Source organism: Amblyraja radiata, chromosome 15 (assembly GCF_010909765.2).
Source record: "Amblyraja radiata isolate CabotCenter1 chromosome 15, sAmbRad1.1.pri, whole genome shotgun sequence".
NCBI lineage: Eukaryota > Metazoa > Chordata > Chondrichthyes > Rajiformes > Rajidae > Amblyraja > Amblyraja radiata.
The window spans coordinates 11,661,986-11,683,187 of NC_045970.1; the positions used below are offsets into that span (position 1 = coordinate 11,661,986).

The following is a 21,202-nucleotide window of genomic DNA, read 5'->3' on the forward strand; positions in this document are numbered from 1 at the left end:
AGTTTGATTGTGAGGCTTCTTTTTCTATTCTATTCTAGATATCATCAGAGAAAGGGTCAGATACAGGAGAAGCCCAGGTGAATAACATCAGCAATTGTCAAGGAGGCTACGATGCTTCCCTTTAACTGCCTCTAAATAAGATAATTGAAAAGAGAGAAGAGGGTAGTAATGCAATCAAAATAAAGATTACTTTTAGAAATTTGTTTTGCCTTTTAAAAAGAAATGGTTACTTAAGAATTAATAGCATAAAGTTTAACGATTAGTTTATCCCTAAACCTTCTTATATTCATTTACATGCAATTTTCGTATATGTTAGTAGATTAAATTATCAGACTAGTTGCTAGTTCACATATGTTGCAAGTTGTTGTGTACATAAAAGTCCCATGACAAGATAATGCCTCAATTTTCACCCAGAGAGTTGTAAATCTGTGGAATTCTCTGCCACATAAGGCAGTGGAGGACAATTCACTGGATGTTTCAAAGAGAGAGTTGGTTAAAACTTTTAGAGCTAATGGAATCATGGGACATGGGGAGAGAGCAGGAATGTGGTACTAATTCTGGATGATCAGCCATGATCATGCTGAATGGCGGTGCTGGCTCAAACGACCGAATGGCCTACTCCTGCACCTATTTTCTATGTTTCTATGTTTCTAATTCCCAGCCTGGGCTCCAAAGCAAGATATTTGTGATGATCCTGTCAGATCCAAATTGACATTAGCTGCAGTAGCGTCTGCATTTAACATTTAATCTTTAGTCTTTTCTATTATATTCAATGATATCGTGTGTCACCACCAAAGTCATCTTCCCCTCATATATCAGGATTCTGAAAATATCATTCCTTTTGAATAGTCCCTCTCCTGGTCCACTCTTCCATTATTCCTACCTGCTCACCCTCCTGTGCAAGTGTAAGAAATGTAACACGGCCCTGACTCAATGTGACCTTAGGAGTTTACTTACATTTCATTCAATTTTTAGAATTTCTGCTTATGATGCATTCTCCTCCAAAATAAGATCAACATTTTTTTTCTACTCATAACTGTGCATTTGCTACTTTAATTCATCAAACACTGCAATTGGTAGTTTAATGTTTCACATTATTGTTCCTGGCATCAAGAACAAAGTAAACACTTCCAAAATCACTTTTGATTTTAAAAACTGTAATTTCAAACAGTTGCCAATTCTACTTTATGTTTGAGCACCAGATGCTGAAATTAGTGCTGCAGCATCTTTTGTAGACCCATGCTTTATTCCTTTTGGCAACCCTTTTACTCTCTCCTTTGGCCTTGCATCATTATCACATTTGTTATTTACTGTATTACTGATTGCCATTTCATCATAATCATTCCGGTTAGCTATTTCCCTGCCTCCCCGTTTTCCACTTCCTCGGGGATAATGTAAAACTTTAATACCTGCAACATTTCCAGTGCTAAGGCATGGATTCTAAACATCGTTACAAATTTTAAAATTTCTGAAGGTTTTCCAAAACACAACTGCAGGAGTTCTATAAGTGGGGTTCCTGCGCTCGTTGAAAGCAAAAAACAAATTACAGGAGGAACTCAGTTGGTCAGGTACGAGGAAGACGGATGTTCAACTTCAGCATCAATATTGAGAGTGTAGAGGGGAGATAGTCAATACAAATAGGTGAGAGGGAGTAGTGAGGCAGGGGTTGGCAGGTGGAACGGGGAGTGGTAGAGTTCGGAAACAGCAACAGGATGAGAGCTGATTTGGAAATTTGTCCTTAAATTGACTCAGTGGCTGAGTGTTGGGTTTTGTTTGATGATGCTTCTGTATAGCAATAGGGAGATTTTTTTATAATCTCCTATACGGTATGTCGCCTATATATGAATGTAAGGTTGTCAGTTAGTAGATTGGCTTCCCCTCCCTCATTCCATCTATATTAATACTGGAAGTGATGGATTGGGGATAGACACATAATGCTCAGACTGAAGACTCGAAACGTCACCTATTTCTTTTCTCCAGAGATGTTGTCTGACCCGCTGAGTTACTCCAGCTTTTTGTGTCTATCTTCAGTTTAAACCAGCATCTGCAGTTCCTTCCTACGCAAGTGGTGGATTGGTTCAGTGTCTGTTTCATATTTGTTTTTCATTTTTATTTACCTATTCAATACTGGGAGTTATGATTTCCCTTATGAACGTTGTCTCCTTCCCCACAAATACTTCTGGACCTGCTGAGTAACTTCAACATATTTTGTCTAAATTTCTGGTTTCCAGCATTAGCAATAATTTGCAATTTGTATATATTCTGTTACAAGCTTCATGTGTTTGCATTGTATTAAGATCAGATGAGATTTTAATGTAACAGGTCTGAAAAAAAATACCAATATTACGTGGCTTTCTTACAGTTCTCTGTAATTTGGAATGAAATAACTGAGACCACAGTCCACTTGAATCTAGGTTCATTTGTATGTTTTGTCAGAGCGCTTACGCATTAACTTGATGAATTCTTTATCTTTTGCAGGAAAGTAATGACAGCCAGAGTTCAATGGTCCAGGTTCTTGTTGCTCTGGAGATGTTTTCATGCAATCGCAACAGGCTGATGAAATTTACTGTTCCTAGTCTTCTTGAGGTGAATAACTAGTCTGATGTAACGTTTTAGAAGCAAAATTTAAAAATCAATGTATGTTCCAAAATAAATATATTATGCCATAAAACAATAGAAAATGGTGCAACGGTTCAGATTAGAGTGGCATAGCTATTCGAGCCCTTGCCTCATAGCATCAAGCCTTGAGTTCAATCATGATCTTGGGTGTTATCTGTGCATTCTTCCTGTGAGTGTGCATTTTGCTCTGAATATTCCAGTTCCGCCTCCCCCTCCCCCCTCACATTCCTACACAGGTTGGTTAGCTAGCCTCTGTAAATTGTTCCTAGTGTGTAGATGATTGGTAGAATCTGGGGGAAGTAGATGACAATGTATGAAGATTCAAAATGGGGCAAAATTAGATTGGTTTTAATGAGTGGTTGATTGGTGGTACAGAATCAGTGGCCGAAAGCAGCTGCACTGTATCTCTCTAAACCTCTATTACTCAATGTTGTAAACCTGATTTAATTTCCATGATGGAATCTGAGAGACTTAGACTTTGCCAGTGCCCAACATGTATATAATGTAAAACAGTGTGAAACTAAGCATGGGCACTTTGGCAGCTAATATTTCCTGTGGCCAAACCCTCAGTGAAGCTCTATGTGTGAATCACTTGATGCTATTACATTGGGTTCAAGGTCAAATTTAGGATTTGAAGCCCTATAGAGAAATGATACTGTATGTTGTTTCAAATGATCCCCTGAAATATGGGGAGTAGGGATTATCCATTTATTTCCAAGATGGTGCATACAGCAAAATCGAGCAATCTTCCGTGAAGCAAACTAATTTGGTCAGGTTTTGACCTTTTTGGTAATTAATAAGGGCAGGCTAGAACTTCACAGATGATTTATTGAAACCACTGCTTCCTTTGGTCCATGCTGCAAATTGTGAAAGAATCAATGTCAGATTTCTATCGCAATCATGGCCTTTGTGTAACTGTTGGGATCACTCCCATAAGAATTTCCAAGTTTATATGTATATCTTTATTAATAAAAATTATGTGAACATTTACAGTTGGAAAATAAAATATCAAGTTGCATCTGGACTGATAAACTGCTGGAGTTGGAGGTTTGGACACGTTTGTTGCACCTTGCATACCTGAATAACGATAACCCTCTGGTAATGCAATGTGCCCAAAAAGCATTTGCATTGGAAAAACTTGTTGCTAAATCTCCTGATTTTAAGAAGCATGGAAAGTAAGTCTAAACAAAATTGTGTGAGTTTTCCTTTTAAAATGATGGCATTCTAGTTCGGCAGGTGATGGGGCTGAGTGATTGTGATCTTGAATTAAAGCAAGTTTAATTTAACTCTAATCTTTTAATACAGTTAGGTTTCATGATTGGGCATTTTAATTTATCATGTCAAGTGTAAAGATGCTGTAAAAGGAGTCAAATGTCACTGGTCTGGACGTCCATTGCCATATGATATACTAAGACCAATTACTGTACCCCTGCAAAAATATTTAACGTCATGCCTTGATAGAAGTGAAAGTTAATAAAAACATAGCAAGAGAAACGCGTATCTGAAATCTTATTGAAAGGCACAATGTGATTTAAGGTTTTTCTTTAGAAAACAATAGGTCAGGGTGAAATAGAGATCTTGAATTAGATTCAGGTCCGGTTCAGAAAGGAGAATAACATGGAAAGAATAATTGGGTTGGGAGAGAGAAATAACAAGGGAGTAACCAAAAAAATAAATGGTACCTGTAAGAATGAAATATTGTGTAGTACTTGTACCCACAATCTGGCTTTACTTGGGGCCCAGCTCAGATAGGACCAGACACAAAATAAAACAGAACAGTGGTGAATTTCTCAAACAAGTTGGTTTATTCAAGGCCTTAACAGTGGGCACTGTGAAAACCCTCTGAGAGAACCCAAACTGTTTCAAAGATTCACAGCATCCACAGCATTTTTATATTCCCATGACACAATGTTTACCTTTGGAATCTACAGTTTGGAAATAATTCACCATTGATCAATGTCTCTTTAACCTTTCATCTTTGTCTTTCTGCAGAGTTATCTTTAACCATGTCAATTATCCCAGCCATTTTATTAAATCACTCTCCCATTTGTAGAACAAATGGGCACAATAAAATGCAGGCCTCCCTGATCAGTTGCATTACTCTCAAAGATAGACACAAAAAGCTGGAGTAACTCAGCAGGACAGGCAGCATCTCTGGAGAGAAGGAATGGGTGACGTTTCGGTCGAGACCCTTCATCAAAACTGATGTCAGGGGTGAGGGAGATAGATAGATAAGGAAGTGAAGGTGTGAAAACAGGGCAAAGGGAATGGAGATCAAGGAAAATGTAGAATAGGTCGTTGTTAGCTGGGAGATCGATTGGAAGGTGGGTGGTTTAACCCCACTATGTAAGAAAGGAGATGGAGAGAAAACAGGGAACTAGTTAACCTGATGCTAGCAGTAAGGGAAATTGTCAAATTTGTTATATAAAAAAGATGCAACAAAGGCTTAGGAATTTAATAATAGGATTAGGTGGTCAACATGGATTTAAGAAGGGACACATCTATTGGAAAACCTATTCTGTTTTTTGAAATTCCAGATTTCTAGAATTTAAATCATCCACAGTTGTTTAATTTAATTTTGAGTTCTGGGAGGATAGATTTGTTTTTGATAGAGGAGAAATTAAGCAAACTGGGCTTGTACAGTTCAGAGGATAATGAACCTTCACCCTGGAGGGCTGTTGAGGCCCAATGTACAAGTGTATTCAAGGCAAAGGTTGATAGATTTTTAGAGGTTAAGGAAATCAAGCAATTCAGAGTTACTTTAAGAATGTGGAGCTGACCTTAAATGTCAGCCATCAATCCTCGTGAATGGTGAAGCAGAGAAGAGAGGCTGGATGGCCTAATCATCTATTTATTTTGTGTCTAAACAAGGAAACTGTCATAATGTGTACTATGGTTATCTACTTCAGCTGCATGATACTCACTGTGAACATCTTAGATGGAAGAACTGGCTTTCCTTCAGTCTTTTGCTAAACTAGTTAAACTACACAGTTTGCGAAGTCGTGGTCTCCTTTAGAACATTTTAGGAAACAATTGTTGGTTGCAGTTATTGTGAAAGGGAAAATAACATTTTCTTTGTGTTTGTCTAGGCACAATATACAGTTCAGAATGAATTGCTCAGTGTTGTTGCCTGTATCCAAGGCCCAGAGCTTGGTGAAGACTGGAGCTGGAAACAGCAAAATGCGTCTTGCTGCAATTAAAGCGTTTCAAATGAGTGCAAGGTAATTTTTATCTCAGAGCAGAACAACTGTGCATGTTTCATCATAAAGTCTTGGTTTAACCCAATTGTTCTAAGTATTTTTTCTGTGGCAAACACTTTGCAGAAATAAGTTTTATTTGTTCACAGCATTAGAAATAACTTGCCAATAAGTCAATAGAACATAGAACACTACAGCAGAAGAATAGAACTTCGTCCCACCATGTCAGTGCTGACTAGAATACCAATCTAACTAATCCCATCTGCCTAACGTGATCTCTATCCTCCATGCCCTAATTGTTCATGTATCTAAATGTCTCATTAATGCTATAATGTCTGCATCCACCACATCAATTGGCAGCATGGTCCAGGTACTCATGACTCCCTCTCTATGTACAATCCTGCCTCGTAAATCTCCTTAGGTAAAACATTCCTCTCATCTTAATACCATGCCTTCAATGCCCTGTATTTGATTATTTACACTCTGCAAAAATGACTCTGACTATATACCCTATCTATGCCTCTTATATTTTATATAATCCCATCAGGTCGCCCTTCAGCCTCTGACACTGCACAGAGAACAAACTAAGTTTATCCAACCTCTCCTCATAGCTAATACACTCCAAGCAGGTAACATCCTGGGTGAACCTCTTCTTCACCCTCTCCAAAGCTGTCATTTCCTCCCTGTTGTGCGCCAACCAGAACTGCACACCTAATGTGGTCTAACCAAAGTTTTATGTATCTCTACTATGACTTTTTTATTTAATGCCCCAACCTGAAGTTAAGCATGCTTTATGCCTTCTTGCAAGTTTCACGGAGCTATGGACTTGCAGCTCCGTGATCCCTTGGTTTATAAACACTCCTAAGAGTCCTATGATTTACTGTATACTTTCCTCTTGCTTTTGAACACACAAAATACAACACTTTGCAGCACTTGGGTGTTACTTTGTATTAGCTTGGTTCATCTAGCTTTTAACAAATGTTCTCTATAGACTCTTCCTGAGTGATGTAATAATGAGGTCCAGGAGGCTGAAATGGGCTCTCTGGTGTATTGGGGATGTCTCAGAGTACCTCTGGATTATTTTCTGTTGAGCTCCATTTTAAGACATTAACATGTAGGCCTTAAGAAGAAGGATTATTGCCACTCATGAGCAACACAGTGACATTGGTTTCAATTCCTTGCATCCTTATGGTACAGTGAATTGGATCAGATGTTATTTAATATTACAAATGTCCTCGTATAAACATACTGCAAGTTAAATTGTTTCTATTGGTGCTTCCTGATGCTGTTATGCCAAAGCAAACTGTGTGGCTCCTCTTGGCCTTCGTGATTTTTACAGGAATACTTGCAGCAATATCTTCACTTCTTCCACATTTACTATCTCACTCATATATGTCAAAATCATTTTTAAAGCTTCTCTGTAGCCTCCAGTTTCCTAATCATTTCCTTTTAGACATTTGTGCTTTGATTTTTATGTTGTTTGTTTCCTTAGGTAGAGAATGAATGTTTGGATTCAAGACAAAAATGAACAACTAATAAATAGAGAAAAAAAAACAGAACTTCTTTCTCAATGCTATTCAAAGCAAGGAGAGATAGCAAGGAGAGTATCAAGTAGGAGTAATAGCAGTCACTATTTGTATTGGGGAATTGTAGGGTTAATGATAATTGGGACTAACACAGGAGAAAACAAATGTTTATATCAGGAAGCACAAAACCTACCAAATTGGTGGTATTTGCCAGATGTGGAAGTTCCACTTAAGATCTGAAACTGATGATGAAACCAAATACGTGAACAGGTGAAGATGGAGTAAAGGCAGATGAGTATTAGGAAATGATAACTGTTTTGCTTTTTAGTTGTTGCATCCCTGATGAATGCAAGGGATCATAGCTTTTAATCAGAATGACTGGGTATGCTTCAAATTATGTGCTACATGCCCAGGAACTCCAGGACACCAGTATGAGCTGATGTGGGGAAAGTGAAATCACTTCTCCTATTTCTCATCGCCTCATAACAGCAGATCAGATTGATACAATGTACATCAGAGATTAAACTGCATTCATAGATAACATTTACGTACTCTCCAACAGCTATGGAGAAAAAGCTGGAAGTATGAATCTTGTAATGAATTCAGCAAAATACTTTTGGAATTCTTGCCTGCATTTGATACCATCTGTTCGGGAAAGAAGAATACTTGAAGAGCCACTTAAAGCTTTTCTAAAGGCAATCCACAGTACATACACCAAGAATAAAAGGTAACATTGTTGCAATAATTTCAATACCATTGCTTGTTGTTTTTAATAGCATATATCTGTCAACAAATAATAAACACAGAAGGCTGCCAAGGATGTAATCGTAACCTGGTGTGCCACCTAGTGGCCTTTAATATTTCTTCTGGTAAAGTCTGTTGAGCAAAATTGATTTCTCCAACCGTTACAGAAGCAGCAGATGCAGCAGATGCATGCACATTTTTAATCAGCATGCCCATGCCCAGATAAAGAGGATGTGACCCATTCTTAGAAGATAGATATTTACTCAGCTGCTCTCACTGACTGCAATAATGCTGATGCTCCAAGACATTTAATAACTCTTAAAATGGCATTAACGATTAATATAATGTTATTGGGTTGGAATTTACCAAACCTAGCCTGCCATCTGGAACCATCATTCAAGGTTCCCATACATTCTTATAACTGGAAGGTTGATCTTGTGGCCCTTCAGTCAAGTTGCAAGTTCCAGGCAGCAACCAGACCTCGGAAATCTCATTGTTGTTGGACACCAAGTGCAGGCAGTTACGTATGGGTTCCAGTCCTGAAAACTCTATTGTACACTTGCTATCATTCTTTTATTTCACTGAATAACCACCTTAACACTGCCCATAATTAAACTAATGCAACGTATACTATATCCAGTCATTAATGTGTACTTAAAACATTTTATTATTAATATTACCAGCTTGGAAATATCTTGGAGAATTTATGTCAAATTGGGTTTGATTTTTGTACGTCGGGTCTTTCATAACCTGAAGAGCCCCTCTACCTGCTACTATTATATACAATGAATCTGCCTTGCTTTATCTAAAATCCCCTTGATGCACAATGAAAGTAATTGCAATGCCTAGCTAAATATTACAAGTTGTGTGATGTTGCAAGAAAATGCAGGAAGCTGATTAGACACCCTCTGTGGTGAGAGAAAAACAGCAGACTTTACAAATCCCAAAGAGGAAATACTGTGTATGCCGGAGATCTGAAATTAACCCAGAAAATGCTAGATACTGTATACTCAGCAGATCAGACAGGTTATGAGGAGATGTAAATGGAATTAAATGACTACTCAACAAAATATTTGCCAGAGGATAACAGGATAAATATCAAATAGTTACAGTGTCTCGAAAAAAAAGATCAGCAGAGTGGAAATGATCCCTTAGCTCTTTCCAGGAAATGTTCGATGTACAAGAGGTCCAATGACCTACTTACACTACATGATTCAAAGAGGGTCTTTATGCTTTGGATATATGAGCAGTACAACTATACATCTCAAGGTCTATCATTTCACCAGAAGTATATGTGTGTCCTCTTCAACCATTATAATGCTTTTACTACCAACCTTCATGCCAACAAATGGACTGATTAGTAACTTTACAATGGCATCATATGGTCAAAATATATATATATATATTGGTTTCACAAAATAATCAAGGTTTTGTTCACTGCATATACAGGAAGAAGAAAAAGATGAAAAAAATGAAACAATTGAACGACAAATAGTTAAACGGCAAACACATTATACCATCTCTGAGCAACTTTCAAAAGGTTAGTAAAGACTTTTATTATTTAAAAGATAAATTGACAAATCATTTTGCATATACTTGGGTGATTAATTTGTGAGCTACAACAAAAGAAATGACAACACAAGAACTAATTGTTCATTCCAACTAATCCACTTATTACCAACCTGAGTAAGTACAATACGCAGTACCCAGACATGGTGTCGATGGACGAGATGCCGAAGCGAAGAAGTGGAAGCCAAATAACCGAACGGAAACAATGGCGAAAAGCCAAATAACCGAAAGGGCGCAAGGCCAAAAAGCCAACTAACCAAAAGGGCAGATCGCCGAAAAGCCAACTAACCGAAAGGGTGGATCGCCGAAAAGCCAACTAACTGAATGGAAACAACGCAGAAAAGCCAACTCACCGAAAGGGCGGATCGCCGGAAAGCCAACTAACCGAAAGGGCAGATCGCCGATAACCCAAATAACGGACATGATGTCGCCGGGGGGCGGGACTTGTCAGCGATTGGTCCAGATCCCCGCGCCCATCAGATCACTGGCCGGGGGAGATGGGACGGTGAGGGTTATTTTTAATTTTCCTTTGCCGCTCTTGGACTTTCCTGAATATAAAATAAAACACCGTGTGATATATCCCAGGGGGATATATCCCCCCACTTTTTGAGTTGGGGGATGGCTTATATTATCCGCCAGTTTTTGAAGGTCGAGCAACAACAAATAATAATTGTGCCACCCTCCCCCTCCTCGGTCGCTCCGCTCCCTCACCGGGTACCTCCGAGGCCGGTGATCAGTGATCGCTCAGTCTCCCCACTTTCAAAAACATTCCACGGCCCCTGACTCATATCACTGAACTGACTCAGGGAGCTAAGATATTCTTTAAAAAAAGTCATTATTTTCGACTGGTTTCTTGATTCACACCCAAAAGGGCCACTGGCCTTCAAGATGCACGGTAATGTATGTAAATGTATTGCGGTAGTCAAAATATAATTGTTACAGTTGGTGTAAATATCTATGGAACCAATTTGGATTATTATTTTGTTAAATCAACCGAAAGTTCCAATCACACGGGGTTTCATTTTATATTCAGGAAAGTCCAAAAGCGGCCAAGGAAAATTAAAAATGACCCCCACCCTCCCGTCTCCCCTGGCCAGTGATGTGATGGACGCGGGGGTCTGGACCAATCGCTGACAAGTCCCGACCCCGTCGACATCATGTCCTTTATTTGGATTTTCGGCGATACGTCCGTTCGGTTAGTTGGCATTTCGGCGAGCCGCCCTTTCAGTTAGTTGGCTTTTCGGCGTCATTTTTGTTCGGTTAGTTGGCTTTTCGGTGATCCCCCCCTTTCGGTTAGTTGGCTTTTCGGCCTTGCGCCCTTTTGGTTATTTGGCTTTTCGGTCTTGCGCCCTTTCGGTTAGTTGGCTTTTCGGCCTTGCGCCCTTTCGGTTATTTGGTTTTTCGCCGTTGTTTCTGTTCTGTTATTTGGCTTCCACTTCTTGGCTTTGGCATCTCGTCCTTTGATGCCACGTCCGCACATGACAACACACATGCCAAAAATTACTATATCCTTTCATTTCTCTTTCCTCAACCCCATTCCCAACTTATTCTTAAATTGTAGATATGGAATTACAATCTACAGGATCACACCTCTTCACTTTTTTCTCCATCCTGCAACTTTACCAATTTGTTCCAAAGCAACCTGGTATGAAATAGACCATTTATCTACTCAGTGCCATCCTTTCACATTTTTATGGTCAGGTAATTATTTTCTACACTGTACTGAAAATACTGTTGAGTCCTTAAATTTCCAAATATGCCTTTGTTAGGAGGACAATTCCAAAGAATCACAACATTCATAGTGAAGGAATTAATGTTTACCCCATTTCTGAATAGTTAAGTGGTAATAATGTACCAATTACAACTAATTATATTTATTTGAAGCTGGCAATGATCCTGAAGAAGATCTCAAGTTAAGGGCAGCAATGTATGGACTTTTATTCCACATCATTGCAAATAAAGGAGACTGGAAAACCGGATTAAAGGTGTTAGACAATGCCATCAGAGAAATGCCAAAAACGAAGCAGCGATTGTAAGTAAAATGAGACATGTTTGTATAAATATTAAACACAGTTATAAAAGAATTTGGAAGCATTGACATGCTCTTTTTCTGACATCACCATCCCAGGTGGATACGAGATAGGTGAGGTGTAATTCTGATTCAATGGTGCCCATTAATAAGGTGCACCATTTTGTTTATCCCAACGTTCTACATTGAGGAATTCCCCATATTACTTTTTCTAGCAAGAAAGGTATGGATGAAGGAAAATAAAGTACAGGAGAGGTTATTCAGAAGAAATCCGGAATAAGTATTAGGACAGAAAGTTTAAAGAGGGATAAGAGCCTAAGATCAGGAAAAATGAGAACCAATTTGAGGAGAGGGATGGTGAATACTGAATTAAAGATGTTATATTTAAATACATGCAGTGTACAGAACAAGGTGGATGCACTTGTAGCGCAGTTAGAAATTGGTAGGTGCGATGTTGTGGGCATCACAGAGAAGTGGCTGAATAAGGATCAGAGCAGAGAGCTAAACATGCAAGGATACACATCCTATCGAAAACACAGGCAGGTGGGCAGAGGGGTTGGGGTGTCTCTGCTCGTAAATAATTTAATTCAATCCTTAGCAAGGGATGACATAGGATCAGAAGATGTTGAATCCTTGTGGGTAGAGTTAAGAAACTGAAAGGGTTGACGTGAGCTATATACAGGCCTCCAAACAGTAACCAGGATGTAGGGTACAAATTACATCAGGAGATACAATCGGTTTTTAAGAAAGGCAATGTTACAGTGGTCATGGGTGATTAGTGGTGTTTTGCAGTGGTTGGTTTCAGGTCTGCTAATTTTCATGTTGTATATTAATGATTTGGATGTTGGAATTGATCATTTTGTGGCCCAGTTTGCAGATGATACAAAGATAGGTAGAGGGGCAGGTAGTGTAGAGCATGCAGGGAGTTTGCAGAAGGGCTTGGACAGGTTAGGAGAGTGGCCAAAGAAATGGTAGAATTAATATAGTGTAGCAGAGTGAGAAGTCATGCATTTTGGTAGCAGGACTAGAGGCATAGACTATTTTCTAAATGGTGAGAGGATTCAGAAATCGTGTGTTTGAAGAGACATGGGAGGTCTGGTGCAGGATTCCCAACAGATTAATTTGCAGGTTGAATCGATAGTAAGGAAGGTAAATACAATGTTAGGATTCATTTTTGTAGAACTAGAATATAAAGCAGGGATGTGATGTTGAAGTACTGGTTAGAGCACGTTTGGAGTATTGTGAACAGTTTTGGGCCCCATATCAGACGAGAGATGTGCTGGCGTTGGAGAGGATCCAGAGGTTTACGAGAATAATCCCAGGAATCATTGGGTTAACCTATGATTTGTGTTTGATGGTTCTGTGCCTGTACCTGCTGGAGTTTAGATGAATGAGGGTGGATCTCACAAAAACTTACCGTATAATAAAAGGCCTGGATAGTCGGAGTAGAGGATATTTCCACTAGGGGGACTCTCTAGGACCTAAGGGCACAGCCTCAAAAAGAAAGGACGAATCATTAGAATGGAGATGAAGATAAATTTATTTAGCCAGATGGTGGTGCCTGTGTGGAATTCATTGCAACAGATGGCTGTGGAGGGCCACGTCTTTGGGGATTTTTAAATCGGAAGTTCGCAAGTTCTTGATTGGTAAGGGTGTCCAAAATTACAGAGCAAAGGCAGGAGAATGGGGTTGAGAGGAAAAGAAAGATCAGCCATGATTGAATGGCAGAGTAGACTTGATGGCGTGAAATGCCTAATTCTGCTTGTAAGACACAAATTTATAAAAGCAATGTATAAGGAAACATTGATTCTTTCGTAGCCGAAAAATACTGTTTTAGAACTTATTTTTACAGCTTAATTTTCCAAAATTATGTTACAGTATTGATCAAGTAATGAATGTAAAACTTTTTTTTAATCACTAAGAATTCATGATTTTTTTTTTCTATTTTAAGGCTTCTCTTCAAGCATAGAATTATGGTAAATACCAGGCTTGGTCAAAATATCCAGATGGATATGCAGAAATTAAATGACGAAAGTGAAGATCAAGTATCTTATATGTGGCACCGTGTGGTAGTTTTCTCAAAAGATACAGCAAATCAGTTAGCTTGTTATCAAAATTCAATTGGTGCATTAAAGGTATTTTACACATCCATTCATTATGACAATATGCTATATATATGCTATATATTTTGAAATTTAAATGGATAGAAATAATTTTCATCTTAAATAGTTTAATGCTGAAAAAAACATTAGGCTTGTAGTCATGGAATAAAGAATCACAGTCAATCGAAAAATGGTCCAAATAAAAACATCATCATTGATTCATAATCAAAGAAATTAAGCAAGAGCTTATGTAAGATTTAGGATTAGATATCCCACAATCTATTTTCAATTTTTTTTCTTGTCATATTGCTTCTGGAAAATAATTTCTCATATATGCCCCCTAAAATTATAATTATAACTAGACTAAGTGGGATCCGTTGGGGGGGGGGGGGGGGGGGGGGGGGGGGGGGGCTGTCTGTCGCGCTAGTATGGGTGTTGCAGGCTGAAGGTACTGGTTTCCAGAGGGCTAGTATAGACATTGTGGGCCGTATGGATGCTTGGGCAGGTATCCAACTGTTGCAACGATTTTAAAAGTCAAGCCGAGGAAAACAATTGGGCTGCAGCCACCCGACAACCAAAATTCATTTTGTGAACACAAACTTGTTAAAAAGGAGAGGCAAGCCATTGGGCTGCAGCCACACGACAACCAAAATTCATTTTGTGAACACAAACTTTTTAAAAAGGGCTGCAGCCACTTTACAGCCGCTTCGAGGGGACTCGCCGTGGAGTAGACGTGCATTCAGTGTTATTCGCTGCTCAGAGAGCCGTGACCCTCTCGCTTCCTGGGTCTGGCAGAGACTAAATGAGGCAAGACACTTCCTGGTTTTATAGTCCCTCCCCCTGCTGCCAGCGGGGGCAGCAGAGAGAATGGGGAATTTTGTAAAAACATTAATATCTCTCTCATTTCTCATCAACGGAAAATATCCTCCGTACTCATATGGCAGAGGGGGGTTCTGAGCGAGGTGGCCAAAAATGACGGCCGTAGGTGGCGGCGTTCTCTCGGAAATCGCAGCACAGTCGGCCAAAAGCGGTCAAGATCAGAGATTTAGTAATATAGATAATAATGATAATTCTCCTTCTACTTCTCCTCCTCCTCCTCCTTCTCCTCCTCCTTCTCCTCCTCCTTCTCCTCCTTCTTCTTCTTCCTCTGTCAGGTTCTCTTTATCCTTCGCTCAAATATTCCAGCATTCCAATTTTTAGTCCAATGACATAAAAGTGAAAGATAACATCTTTAAGGTCTGTTGCTTCTCCTATGAATCTGTTTTGTGATTCCTATTAATATTGCATCTTTTTTTCATTTAGAAGCCCGAAAGTAACTGGCAGAAAATCCAAGAATTGATTGAATTTGGTGAATGGTTGTATTGCAGTGGATTTTCCATAACTGAGGCACTCTGTCAGTTGGACTGGGCAGTGGATATTCTCCTGAGTATGGAACCTTGGATAAATCCTAAGGAGGATGAAGGTTAGCTAAACTCAAGTTTCCAAGTTACTATTATGTTATTATGGTAGCAAATCATTTACAACTCTTCCTTGCTAGTATTTATTCTCTGACAATTGTTGATTCTCTGAGAATTGTTGCAGCCAACTGCAAATTAATTAAGTGGACAATTTATTTGAATGCACATGCTACTATGGCATCCTCAAGGTGAACAATGTTGTTGAAGCTCATTATCCTAACAGAAAGATTCTGATCCTTGCACACATGGCCCTATGAATGGAATACTATATGAATTTAGTTCACTGTAGTAGAACACTTCATTTATCAGTGAGGCAGCTTATGTGCAAATCATGAAATATCACACTTATTCACAGCTGCCACATAGCAGGATCCTGAGGCAAAGAAATACATGACCACATAACCTTGTATGCCACATACCATTATCCATACCATTAAAGCGGCATGAAGGAGGAGGTGACTAAAGTTGATTGGAAAGGGACCCTAGCAGGAATGACAGTGGAACAGGAATTTCTGGGAATAATTCAGAAGGTGCACCATTTCATTCCAAAGAAGAAGAAAAATTCTAACAAGAGAATGAGGTGACCGTGGCTGACAAGGGAAGTCAAAGACAGAATAAAACTAAAATAAAAGGCATACAACATTGCAACGACTAGTGGGAAGTTAGAAGATTGGAAAGCTTTTAAAAAAAGAACAGGAGGTAACTAAAAAGGCAATAAGGAGAGAAAAGATGAAATATGAAAGTAAGCAGGCCAATAATATAAAAGAGGATAGCAAAAGTTTATTTAGATATATTAAGAGTAAGAGAGAGGCAAGAGTGGACATTGGACTGCTGAAAAATGGTGTTGGAGAAGTGATAATGGGGAATTAAGAAATGGCAGATGAATTGAAAAAGTTTTTTGCATCAGTCTTCACAGCAGCAACGTCCTTGAAAATCAAGAGAGTCAGGGGGTGGAAGTTAGTGAAGTGCCTATTACTAAGGAGAAGGTGCTTGGGTTGCTGAAAAGCCTGAGGTGGATAAGTCACCTGGACTGGATGGATTGCACTCTGGGGTTCTGAAAGAGGTAGCATTAGAGATTGTGGAGGCATCAGTTGTGATCTTTCAAGCATTACAAGAGTCAGGAGTGGTTCCCGGCAGGAGTGATTTGAGCTGTTTAGGATGGGAACGAAGTAGAAGAGTGGAAAGTCTTGGCCAGTTAGCCTGACTTCAGTGGTTAGGAAGATTTTAAAGTCCAGTATAAAGGATGAGGTTTCTGAGTACTTATTTTATTTTTATTTTTATTTAACCTTTATTTAACCAGGATAAGTCTCATTGAGATTAAAAATCTCTTTTACAAGAGAGTCCTGGCCAAGACAGGCAGCAGCGCAGTTCCACAGTTACAGACAATAATTTTTAAAAAAACAACAGAGAACATATAAATAGAGTCACAGTCAGAACATCATCAAACTAAGCATGTACAGACAGAAGAGCCCGCTTCAACATCATTAAGAAGGGATTTAAATCTGTTTATAGAAGTACATGATAAAATAGGTCGAAGTCCGCATGTTTTGTGAAAGGGAGATCTTACCCGACGAACCTATTGGAATTCTTTGAGGAAGTAAATAGAAGAATAGACAAAGGAGAATAAGTGGATGTGGTTTACTTGGCTTTTCAGAAGGCTTTTGATAAGTTGCCACATGCGAAGTTGCTAAAGAACATAAGAGCCCATGGTATTAGAGGGAGGATACTAGCATGGATAGCAGGTAGGCTGAATGGCAGAAGACAAAGAGTGGCAATAAAGGAAGCTTGTTCCAGTTGGAAGCCAGTGACTAGCAGTGCTCCACAGGGGTTGATGTTGAGGTCTGTACTCTTCACGACGTATATCAATAATTTGGATGAGGGAATTGAGGGCTTTGTAGCCAAGTTTGCAGATATACAAAGATAGGTGTTGTAGAGAAAGCAAGGACATTGCAGCAGGTTGGGAAGTGAGGAAAGAAGTGGCAGATGAAATCCAGCATAACAAAGTGTGGAGTCATGCATTTTGGTAATGGGAAAAAAGGCATAGATTATTTTCGAAATGGGGAGAGAATTCCAAAAATGGAGATGCATAGGGACTTGGGAGTGTTGGTGCAGGATACCCAAAAAGCACATTTGCATGTTGAAACAGTAGTAACAAAGGCAAATGCAATTATTTTACTAAATTTATTTCGAAAGGACTAGCAGATGAAAACAGGGATGTAATGCTGAAGCTTTATAAGGCACTGGTCAGACCGCATTTGGAATCTCGTAAGCAGTTTTGGGCCCCATATCTGACGAAGGATATGCTGGCATTGGAGAGGGTCCAGAGGAGGTTTAAGAGAATGATCCCAGGAATGATTGGGTTGACATATGATGAGCGTTTGACAGCACTGGGCCTGTACTCGCTGGAATTTAGAAGGATGAGGGTAGGCCTCATTGAAATTTACCGAATAGTTAAAGGCCTGGATAGAGTGAATGTGGAGAGGATGTTTCAACTAGTAGGAGTGTCAAGGACCGGAGCCCTTCTTTAGACAGAGGGTGGTGAACCTGTGGAATTAATTGTCACAGGTGGCTGCAGAGCCAGGTCTATGGATATTTTAAAGGCAGAGATTGACAGATTCCTGATTGGTATGCGTGTCAGGGGTTATGGGGAGAAGACAGGGAAATATAGATCAGCCATGATTGAATAGCGGAGTAGATTTGATGGGGAAAATGGCCTAGTTCTGCTCGTAGAATGTATCTTATCCCTCAGTAAGTGCAATATGTTCAACACTGCAAGTTATACTAAAAATGCACACGTGATCCACCCAGTTATATATCGGGATCCATACCCCAAATAAACAACATAGTGGAATACAGTTTCTTTGTCCGTGCTCCAATTTCTCATCATTTGGCATTTTGGAACATTGCATGAACATCTAGTTCATGAAACCCATGCCCTATGTCTCGACCTTATTCCTACTGAATTGCTGACCACCTAACCTTCCTTTCAACCCCACAATTCATGTTGCAAGCAATTGCCGTTCTTCTGTTAAATCTGTTTTCATCAGAATGCTTAAAAGTCTGGATATACAGTATATAGTAGCATGTAGTGAATGAAATAAAAATGGAAAAACTTTTGAGTTGAAAAAATTCACCTGCTCTATTTGTGTTTTGTATATATTGTGCAGGTATGTCATATTAAAACTATAATGTTTTTGGCCCTTCAGGTTTGTGCTTATGTTGACATTTTATTTCAATTCTTATGTGTTTGTTATATACAGAAGAGCACTCAAGAAAGGAGAATATGTCAAAAAGTGAAGCCTTCATTCCAGAAAAGCATCAGCTAGTGATTGGAGCACAAAGTATTGATACTAACCTGACCTTAGCAGACCTGCAGGACGTGAAACAACTGGATACACTGGTTATTGTACAAACAATCATGGCAACAATTGCAGGCCACACATCCACCCAGCACCACTGTTTAATGGCATATGCATATGTTATGTGCATATGGCGGGTGAGTGATAATTAAATTTTGCATTTCTGTATAAAAATAATTTATCAGATTTGGAACATGATTTTTTTTCGTCCATGGTCTAGTGCAACTGTTTTATTAAGTGATTTATATTAGTTTTATGGGAGTCTTTGTATATGTCAATGTAGAAACCATTTTTGATAATCAATTACCTTAAAACTGAAAATAAATCAAATCCAATTAGTCCAATTCTAGAGCTACAACTTAAGCAGATGCTAATAAACATACAATGATTCCAAAGTATGGGTATACAGAAAATAAGAGAAACTTGATTAAAGTATTCGTGCCTTGAATGCATGTCACAATTTGCAGTGAACTCCATTGTATGACCTGGGTAGGAACAGCAGCGAGGCACTGATTAAAATGGGAAATGAAGTGTAAAGTGAGAGGAGGGGAGGATCAGATACCAGCGACATTTGGATTGCAACCTCACAATTCTGGCAATGGAGGTGGTGAGGTTCAGTGAGTTGTCGGGTAGTGATGATGGAGGTGTACTGAAACACATTTGATTAAGGATTTGGAGACTGGGTCATCTAGAGTAGAGTCAGGAGTATCAGGTCTGGAGACCTCGATCTGGGATTCCATTGATGGTATATGGGATGGAGATACAGGATACTGAGAGGATCAGTGTAAAATGGAGTGAGAAGCACAAGGATGAAGTTAAATTGGCATTCCTGGCAGGCCTCTTTGAATTGAACTATGCGTGGACAGTGTAGGATATGGTCTTGCAGAGTGCATCAGCCATAAAGCTGCATGAGAATTGGAACCACCCTTGTGTATAAATAGGGCCAGCAATAATAATAATAAATAGGACATGCTGGTCAAATTTCTAGTGATGTATAACAAATCCAAAATGGTTGTTAGTGTTCTCCACTTTGGAAAGGATTGAATTTCAGTCCATAATCCTATAAAACAAGATTGACTTTCCAACAATAAAACTTCTGTATAAACAGACTGTATAAACTGAAGAGTTTGAAACAAAATGCTGGAGTAACTCAGCGGGTGAGGCAGCATCTATGGAGAGAAGGAATGGGTGACGTTTCGGGTCGAGACCCTTCTTCAGACTGATGTCGGGGGAGGGGGCGGGGCAAAGACAGAAAGTAGGCGGAGACAGTGGGACTAGTAGGGGAACTGGGAAGGGGGAGGGGAGGAAGAGAGAAAGCAAGGGCCATTTGAAATTAGAGAAGTCAATGTTCATACTGCTGGGGTGTAAACTACCCAAGCGAAATATGAGGTGCTGTTCCTCCAATTTGCGCTGGGCCTCACTCTGACAATGGAAGAGGACCAGGACAGAAAGGTCAGATTGGGAATAGGAGGGGTGGTTGAAGTGCTGAGCAACCGGGAGATCAGGTAGGTTACACAGGGCTCTCACATAACTTTTTTTCCCCTGTTGCCAGCCGGGCAACCTTGACAGCTTTTTAGGTTGCCAAATGACAGTTTGGTTTAAAGAGTGTTTAACCACTGGATTTTTTACAGATTTAATTGAGGGGAGTGGAAGTGAGGAACCAAGTAGTGCAGGTATGGACATATTATCATCTGTGTGTAATTCCATGGCTACCCAGTCAGGGCAATCGGGCTGGCTGTGAAAGAAAGATCAAAATGCAAGGCAGCGCAGGTTAGCAGCCCAATAATAAAAGCGAAAATTTGGGAGAGCCAGGCCACCAGCAGCCTTGGTTTTTTGAAGGTGGGTCTTATTAAGACGAGGCTGCTTAGCTCTCCATATATAGGAGGAAATAACTGAGTCAAGATGGTCAAAGAAGGACCTGGGGATAAAAACTGGTAAAACCTGAAAAAGGTACATAAATGTTGGTAAAATGGTCATTTTGATTGAATTTATCCGGCCGACAAATGACATTGACAAAGGTGACCACTGTGTTAGCGCCTGTTTGATCTGGTTTAACAGAATGATAAAATTCTCTTTGAAAAGATCCTTGTATTTTCTCGTAACTGAAATGCCCAAGTATGAGAGCTTGTTTTTTTTCAATTTTGAATGGCAAGTTGGTAAGATCCGAGGGTTGTACTTCATAGTCAGTGGGAAACAGTTCGTTTTCTCCAAGATTTATCTTATAACCTGAAAATTGACCAAAATTATTAAGCAGAATGCAGAGAGGTGCCTGGGTTTGAGACAAAAAGCAAAAGGTGGTCAGCATATAGTGAGACCTTATGCTGTGTACTGCCCCTCCAAATACCACCTATGTCCTCACAGCTGCGAAAGGCCATGGCAAGGTTACAAAATAACTTTTCTAATAGATTTTATTTGAAGCTATTAATTTGAACTGAATTTTTATCAGACTCTTTATTTCCTTAAATTTTAATTCTAGGTATCACTGGCAGCTGCATGGTTATTCATCAAGGAGTCAACTGTTCCTCCTCCTTCAAAGACTGCTCGTCCAGATACTGGAGCTAAATCAAATAAATCAAAAGGCAAGAAAGAGGTACTACTCA

General features: G+C 39.4%; 1 protein-coding gene across 1 annotated transcript in view; it reads left to right on the plus strand.

Moving 5' to 3' along the window:
* The window catches only part of cfap46 (cilia and flagella associated protein 46), a 219,090-nt gene that overhangs the window by 92,225 nt on the left and 105,663 nt on the right, over window positions 1-21,202 (plus strand). The window contains exons 21-32 of the mRNA XM_033034743.1: window positions 39-77; window positions 2,479-2,586; window positions 3,613-3,794; window positions 5,709-5,840; window positions 7,905-8,069; window positions 8,770-8,815; window positions 9,536-9,626; window positions 11,540-11,687; window positions 13,636-13,819; window positions 15,089-15,248; window positions 18,504-18,739; window positions 21,079-21,192. Of these exons, the coding sequence (XP_032890634.1) occupies window positions 39-77; window positions 2,479-2,586; window positions 3,613-3,794; window positions 5,709-5,840; window positions 7,905-8,069; window positions 8,770-8,815; window positions 9,536-9,626; window positions 11,540-11,687; window positions 13,636-13,819; window positions 15,089-15,248; window positions 18,504-18,739; window positions 21,079-21,192 (1,605 nt within the window). The remainder of the gene's footprint in view (window positions 1-38; window positions 78-2,478; window positions 2,587-3,612; window positions 3,795-5,708; window positions 5,841-7,904; window positions 8,070-8,769; window positions 8,816-9,535; window positions 9,627-11,539; window positions 11,688-13,635; window positions 13,820-15,088; window positions 15,249-18,503; window positions 18,740-21,078; window positions 21,193-21,202) is intronic.